The sequence below is a fragment of the Alexandromys fortis genome, unplaced genomic scaffold (assembly GCF_014885135.2).
Source record: "Alexandromys fortis isolate MF-2015 unplaced genomic scaffold, M_Fortis_MF-2015_v1.1 scaffold_77, whole genome shotgun sequence".
NCBI lineage: Eukaryota > Metazoa > Chordata > Mammalia > Rodentia > Cricetidae > Alexandromys > Alexandromys fortis.
In genome coordinates this window covers 6,109,040-6,116,690 of record NW_026067967.1, presented here as the reverse complement: position 1 = coordinate 6,116,690, position 7,651 = coordinate 6,109,040, and the positions used below count along the sequence as shown (strand labels likewise).

Genomic DNA, 7,651 nt, shown 5'->3' with positions numbered 1-7,651 from the left:
ATATATATATTCCTTACTCAAGGTCACACAGTGCAGGTCTCCATTTCTACTTTGATTTTTTTTAAAATCGTTTTCTAGAACCTTCCCTGGCTCCAGAATTCCATTTGTGCCTGCCCTTTGCCCTCACCCTCTATACATGATACCAGAGTCTCATTGATTAAGGTTCCTTCTCAGCAGTGTGCGTGCTGAGCTTTCTTGGCAGCCAGGGTTAAGAAGCACGACCTATCAACTAGTCTACATGGCCTAGGGGGTTGATGACAGCAACTGCCTTGTTCTAGGCCCAGGGTGACATGGTGGGGGTGGGGGTGCCCTCCTGCTTTCTGTTAATTCTTCTTGTGGTGCTGGGGATCCAACCCTGGCATTCCCAGCCTCCAGGCTGGTCTTGGAAGGTCTACGGATCCCGCTTTGCACTGCCTGTTGCTCTCTCTAACCGCATCTGCTTCCACCGCTGGGCTTGCGCCTCCTTAAGGACCCAGACTTTGCTTCCGAGGCAGCGGGAATTGATGTCTTTTGAGAATTTCCTCACATCCAGCGCCACGCTAAGGGCGTCTTGGTTCATTTTCATAGCCCAGAGAGTGAGAGGTTCAGGGGGCTGGGTAATCTTTCTGGTAACCAGAATGCATGCCAGATAGGCCTCTCAGAGTAAACACGGAGTCTCTCCTACCATCCTCCTTCTGTCTAACTGAGGAGGCCCTGGACGTTTGACTGCTTTTTCCAAGGTGACATCATTATTTAAAGAGAGCAATGAGAGCCGGCACTGGTGGCTCACACCTGTAATCCATCACAGCCCTGAAGAGGCTGGGGGAGGACACCACGAGACTCAGGTCCGCCTCAGCTGCAAAGTAAAACCCCATCTAGGAGCAAAACATACAAACAAAATGAAAACAGATAAGCAAACCCCAAGAAGCAGGTGTGATAATTCATGCCTGCGATTTGAGCAACTGGGAGGTGGGAGTGCTCGCCTAGGGTGCGTGAGGCCCTAGGTTCAATCCCACGATCAGACGAATGGAATTCCACAGTGAGATGCTAAGAGCCCTCCGGCTAACGGCCTTTTGACTCTGAGGCAGCCAGGCTAGCATTTAGGGGCCACTGATCTGGCTATAGTGTACCCTACAGCCACGGAACTCCAAAGATTCTAACTTGGTGTGGCAGATGCCAGCCGCTGAGACATAAGCTTGGTCCCTGTCCCAGGGAGCTTACACCCTGAGACAGACTTCAACCAAGGGGCCCCTGGAGAGAGACATGCAGTAATCAATGGCAGTGCTCAGTTCAGAGGCAGGACACAGAAGTGCGAGTCTCCATAGAGCCTGGCGTGTAGCTGGTTCCAGAACAGCTCAGGTTCTGAGTCAAGTGTTCTGACCCCTTGTCCAGAAAATGTCCGGCTGTTTTCACCCAGCTGCAGTCGGAAGCTTCGATGGTTTTCATGGAGTCAGCAAATCAGGCAGCTACTGTGTGTTGGGTTTTACCTAGGATAGGATTATGCAGAGAAAGGGCCCTGTCTTCTCTTAGGTGCCAGCTAGATAAGGGTGGGCCAGCGGTACCTGTGAATATCAGCCTGAGACTCGAGAGCCAGACGGCTCAGTGCGCAGGGCGTTTATACCGCAGGGCAGTGAGGCCCTGACTTACTCAACACAAGCCTGCCACGTGCTAAGCCACCTGCTAGGTGCCGGGAGGCAGATACACAAACCTTGACTTCACTGGTGGGGAGGCGGACACCTGCCAGGGGCCGTAGAGGAGCTGGGCAGGGTGTTCTGAGGTCTGAAGCAAGGAGGGAGGTCTGGTGAGGCTGCTCGGAGCGCCCGCTAAGTGTCTTGGTTACTTTTCTATCGCTGTGATAAACGCCACAACCAAGGCAACTTGTAAAAGAAAGTGTTTAATTTGAACTTGATGGTTTCAGAGGGTTCGAGTTCACGATGGGTGAGCAAAGGCGTGGTAGCAGGAGCAGCTGAGAGCTCACATCTTGTTTGGTAAGCAGGAGGCAGAGAAAGCTAACTTCTGAACCCTAAAAGTCAGTGTTATGGCACCCCAAGACCACACCTCCCACTTCTCAAATAGGCCTTTCTGTGGGAACCAGGTACCCCACCGCAAGCCTGTTGGGGGCCCGTTCTCATTCAAAGCACCCCATCAAGCAAGGAGAGGAGGGGGCGAATGCATGTGACCAGAACACGGTGGGCAAAGGGCAGGGGCTGAGGCTGGAGACGCAGGTAGGGCCCTGGGGTGAAGGGCTGTGGAGCCAGGCTGGGTGGGAGGGTCAGTGAAGGCCATTGGGATGATAGGCTTCACCCGTGGCAGCTGGAGAGTTTTCCAGGTGCACACAAACACCCCACGGGAGCGAGGGTTTCTTGCAGCTCCCTTCTCAGTGTAACAGTCAGGGTGGGGCGGTCACGGGGCAGAACTTGAAGCAGCTGGTCGCTGCACGCTCAGGAAGGGGAGGGCAATGAGGGCTTGTGGTCACTTTCTCCTCCCAGCCCAGAGGATGGTGGGTGGGTCTTTGATCTCAAATCAATCAAGATAACACCCCACAGGTGGCCAGAGGCAGAAATGCCTCTCTGGTGTGTCCAGAAGCAGGTCTTGCAGGTGATTCTAGGTCCTATCAAATTGATAATAACGTAATCCACCGCGAGGGTGGTCTGGCAGGACCGGGAGTGGCTCTTGCGGAAAGGAAAAGTAGTTTGCCCGGTGTCTGATAGTGGTAGGGCCTTAGAGATGTGGTACAGCACTTAAGTTTCCAAACTTCTCGGTGATCTGCGAAAAGGGTCTTGGGCGGAGCCTAGTCCCCGCCCCGCCCCGCCCCATGAGGCTTTCCCAAGACTACTGCGTTTCTCAGGAGTGTCTGTAGTCACCTGAGAGGTGAGGAGAAGGTGCCCAGCAGCCAGAGCTGTTCCCAGGGGCTGGGCAGGTGCTAAAGATATTCGTGTGTGTGTGTGCTAGAAAACCGTGGCCCTTCTCCTGGCGTCAGCACCCAGGGATCTGGACCCGGGTGTGTGTCAGAGCGCCACCCTCTCTGCCCCCAGCCGCGCGTTACCGTCATGGACAAGATCCTGGAGGCCGTGGTGACTTCGTCCTACCCCACGAGCGTGAAGCAAGGACTGGTGCGGCGCGTGCTGGAGGCGGCGCGGCAGCCCTTGGAGCGGGAGCAGTGCCTGGCGCTGCTGACCCTGGGCGCGCGCCTCTACGTGGGTGGCACGGACGAGCTGCTGCGCCGCGTGGGCTGCCAGCTGCTGCACGTGGCGGGGCGCCACCACCCCGAGGTCTTCGCCGAGTTTTTCAGCGCGCGCCGCGTGCTGCGCCTGTTGCAGGGCGGCGCGGGGCCCCCCGGGGCGCGCGCGCTGGCCTGCGTGCAGCTGGGGCTGCAGCTGCTGCCGGACGGGCCTGCGGCCGACGAGGTGTTCGCGCTGCTGCGGCGCGAGGTGCTCCGCACCGTGTGCGAGCGGCCCGGGCCCGCCATCTGCGCGCAGGTGGCCCGGCTGCTGGCGCGCCACCCGCGCTGCGTCCCCGACGGCGCGCACCGCCTGCTCTTCTGCCAGCAGCTGGTGCGGTGCCTTGGCCGTTTCCGCTGCCCGGCCGAGGGCGAGGAGGGCGCCGTGGAGTTCCTGGAGCAGGCCCAGCAGGTTAGCGGGCTCCTGGCGCAGCTGTGGCGCGCGCAGCCCGCCGCCATCCTGCCCTGCCTCAAGGAGCTGTTTGCGGTCATCTCATGCACAGGTGAGTGTGCAGCCCGGGCTGGGGCGGGCACTCGGGCTGGATCTGGTGCGGGTTGCGCATGGCGGCGGACTGCGGCGCTCGGTTTTAGTGTGCAAATCTACCGCGGGCGTTTGCTGTGGGTATCATCGCGTGGTGCGGCTGGAAATGCGGGGAGCACACTACGTGGGGCGGAAGATGAGATTAGTTTGGGAGGGCAGAATGGTGGTGGGTCCTAGGCTTTAGGGTCAAGGAAGGCTTGGTCTGGAGTCATTAGCATCTGACAGTGGGGGAGCTTGCAGGCGATACTTAAACTCAGGCTCTATCTTTTTTTAAATTTTTAAAAATTTTTATTTCACGTGTATGCGTGTTCTGCCTGTGTGTATGTTTGTGCACTGCGTGTGTGCCTGGTCCGCTGAGATCAGAATAGGGCACTGATCCCTGGAAGTTAAGGATGGTTGTGAGCCACCGTGCGGATGCGGCGAACCGAACTCCGTCCTCTGCAAGAACAGCAAGGGTTCTTAACCGCTGAGCCATTTCTCCAACCCCTGAACTCTTGACATCCAGTTGCCAGCCAGCAGTGGACCTTAGATTCTAGCGTGGATGACTGAGTTGAAGGCTGTGATTTTTCTGATCTTAGGGCTGTCGTGCGGGGGAGGGGGCAGGGAGGAGAGAGCCAGGGCCAGCTGCCTCTGTACCGACGGCCGGTCTCCTGTAAACTGCACAAGAGTTTGGCATTAAATGTGCCGTCTCACCCCCTCCCCCCTTTGTGTAGCTGCACCTGAAATGTCCTTTCCTCCCGAGGCTAGTTCCAGCCTGAACTCTTCCGCAGGGTGTCTCTGCACGTCTGGTTGTCAGCTTGTGCCAGTGAAGGGTTTTGAATGACTGTGTTAAATGGAATCAGAGGCTTTGATGCTGTAGGGGGAGGGGAGGTGGCCCCACGTGCTATCTGCCTAAGTAGTGAGTGCAGGAGGGCACGGAGAGCTGAGGCTAGCCCTGTTCCAGAGGAAGAGCCGCCGTCCAGCGCCTTGGCCAGTGTGGTCCAGCACCTCCCGCTGGAGCTCATGGATGGTGTCGTCCGGAACCTCAGCAATGACGACAGCGTGACGGACTCCCAGATGCTGACTGCCATTAGCAGGTGGGTGCTGAGGTTAGTGGGTGCGGGTGGGCTTGTCCCCCCACTTCTCTCTGAAGCTCTTGACTGTGGATGGGGACTCAGGCTCTCCGCGGTCAGGGGCCAGGCTCATCTGTGAGTTCTACGGTCCTCCTCTGCTTGGCCTTGGGTTAGCTGTAAAGGACAAAGTCCTGCCCCAGTGATCCCACCAGACTGGGTGCTAACCCTCGGCCTCAGTTTCCCTCTGTATGAAAAGCAGAGGTGCATGGTAGGATGAGATGATAAAGATGGGGGCTGAGGGAGTACCCCGGTAGTGAGGAGTGCTTGCCCCTGAGGACCTGAGTGCAAACACCCACCTCCTGGCATGGCCGTGCATACAAGTGACTTCAGAATTGAGGAGGCAGAGATGGGCAAATCCTGGGGGTTCCATGACCAGTCAGCTTCAGGCTCTTGGGAAACCCTGAAGACCAGTGATAGAGCAGGGCACCTGCTGTCCGTTAGATTCCGTTCTATAGGCGCACACGCACGTGAAGGCACACGCATGAAGACACATGCACACACGGTGAAAGTAGTTTTTGGTGTACTTTATGAGTCTGGAAAAGATCAGAGACAGTTTGGGTGTTTTTTTGACTCACTGGCTCTGTGTACGTTCCCCCTCACTTGAATGTTGTCACCCGTGAGCTAGCTTAACCTGCCTGCCTTGTGACCTCCGACTAGGCTTTGGCCTGTACTCTTCTCTTCAGGCCTTGGCCTGTGCAGACTTCATCAACCTGGCATGCCTCCTTCCGCTGTTCTTTCTGTACGTACGCACAGGGCACCATCTCCATAGGGTTCTCCCCGGTTCCTTGTCTTTAGTGGGTGAGGGTGCAGGCAGGAGGGGCTTGTCTTCCAGGCTTCTCAACTGTGTGGCTTCGTTTCCCTTTCCTCAGCTCTAAACTGGTCATCCTTGAATGTGTTGGGGATTAGGTCAAAGTGAGCCGTCTGTGAGGTGTAGCACCGCACCGTGGGAACGTCCATTAGGGCCGTTATTCTTTTTTTTTTTTTAATTTAATTTAATTTTATTTTCGAGACAGGGTTTCTCTGTAGCTTTTTGGTTCCTGTCCTGGAACTAGCTCTTATAGACCAGGCTGGCCTCAAACTCACAGAGATCCGCCTGCCTCTGCCTCTCGAGTGCTGGGATTAAAGGCGTGCGCCACCACCGCCCAGCTAGAAGCCATTATTCTCACGGTGGCACCGTCAGCTCAGTATCCCGAGATTGATGCTTGTTCCTGAGCACTGACCACGTACCAGCCCATGCTCAGTGGGGCACACGGTCCTGGGGTGAGGGTGGGGACACTGTAGGCAGGGTCTAGCTGCTGCCCTCCTATGTGATAGTTCTCCGGGGGGGGGGGGGGGGTTGTCTCGATTTACAGCTGAAGTCCAGGCTCAGAGGGGAAGTGGTTTGCCCTGGTCCCCAGCAGGGACTTGGTGGAGCCAGAGTTCTCAGCCCAGGCTGGAGCTCTTTGCAAGGATAGCCTGCAGTGCCTTCTCCCCTGTGGTCTGATACAGTGGGTGAAAGGGTCTGGCTTTCCTCTGGAGGACTGGGAGCCATTTTTGCTGGGTGTGGGGCTCGTTTGCATTTTTCAGGAGTGTCCCGTTTTTCCCTGTGCGGGTGTGAGGACTTTATGGTCAGTCCCTGGGCTCCCTGACTCTGGCTTCTGGGCCTCCCCTGTCCCCTCCCCTGTGTCACTGTCACCCCCCTCACCAGGATGATCGACTGGGTGTCCTGGCCCCTGGGGAAGAACATTGACAGGTGGATCATTGCGCTGCTGAAGGGCCTGGCTGCCGTGAAGAAGTTCAGCATCCTCATTGAAGTTTCGCTCGCCAAAATCGAGAAGGTTGGTGGCCCCTGTCCGAACCTGAGCTGGTGTCTTCTGGGCGCAGTGCAGGTGTGGGGTGCAGGGTCTTGGGGTCACTGTGTAACGGGGGCTAATTCGCTCCTCCTCTCTGGGCCTCAAATCATAGCTCCGTTACCCCGACCGCTCATCCCAGGGCATGTCTGCCCACCCATCGCTCGCCCAACCCTGGCTACCTGCTTCACCATGCTCCATCCAGCACCGAGGCACGTTTGTCTGTGTTCTTGTGTCCATTGTCAGCCTGTTGCTTCCACTCTACTGGGTCAGCTGTGGCCACGCTTGGCTTTGGGTAGCAGCCTGGGTCTAGGGACCCCTGACACGAGCTCTTTTCCAGGTTTTCTCTAAGCTGCTGTACCCCATTGTTCGGGGGGCTGCTCTGTCTGTCCTCAAGTACATGCTCCTGACTTTCCAGCACTCCCACGAGGCCTTCCACCTGGTAAGCTGCGCTCTCCTCCACCTGAGACCTAGCGTGGTTTTCTGCTGGGAGACAGGAGCTGGGACTTTTGAGGCCAAGCTCTGGGTCTTAGCACAAGAGGCTCAAGGCCCTTTTGTAGAGGTGGGAAGCGGTAGCCAGAGGATGTGTGACTCTCACGAGCACACTGTAGAGTAACAGGGCCTGGGTTGGTGACAGCTACAGTTCTTCCGGGTCAGGAGTCAGGAATTTGTTACAGGTGCTTGCTCTCCCAGCTCCCAGACAGGCCCGCTTTCTTGAGATTAAAGAAATGGCGTTGGGGGCTGGAGAGAGATGGCTCAGCTGTTAAGAGTATTGCTTGCTCTTCCAAAGGTCCTGAGTTCAATTCTCAGCTACCACATGGTGGCTCACAACCATCTGTAATGAGGTCTGGTGCCCTCTTCTGGCCTGTAGGCACACACACAGACAGAATATTGTATATATACTAAATAAATATATATTTTTTTTAAAAAAGAAATGGTGTTGGGGAGAGGATCAGCAAGTCACAGCCTC

At 56.5% G+C, this 7,651-nt stretch overlaps 1 protein-coding gene across 5 annotated transcripts in view; it reads left to right on the top strand.

The window, feature by feature from the left end:
* Nucleotides 1-7,651, top strand: part of Usp35 (ubiquitin specific peptidase 35) — a 23,159-nt gene that overhangs the window by 3,399 nt on the left and 12,109 nt on the right. For 3 of the 5 annotated variants that reach the window (XM_050154392.1, XM_050154396.1, XM_050154395.1), the window contains exons 2-5: nucleotides 3,015-3,702; nucleotides 4,684-4,816; nucleotides 6,540-6,669; nucleotides 7,022-7,123. In XM_050154392.1, coding sequence (XP_050010349.1) covers nucleotides 3,030-3,702; nucleotides 4,684-4,816; nucleotides 6,540-6,669; nucleotides 7,022-7,123 — 1,038 coding nt within the window. In that variant the 5' untranslated portion in view covers nucleotides 3,015-3,029. Of the gene's footprint in view, nucleotides 1-6; nucleotides 1,968-3,014; nucleotides 3,703-4,683; nucleotides 4,817-6,539; nucleotides 6,670-7,021; nucleotides 7,124-7,651 lie in introns of those variants that run through there. The other 2 variants (XM_050154397.1, XM_050154394.1) reach the window with 2 other exon arrangements.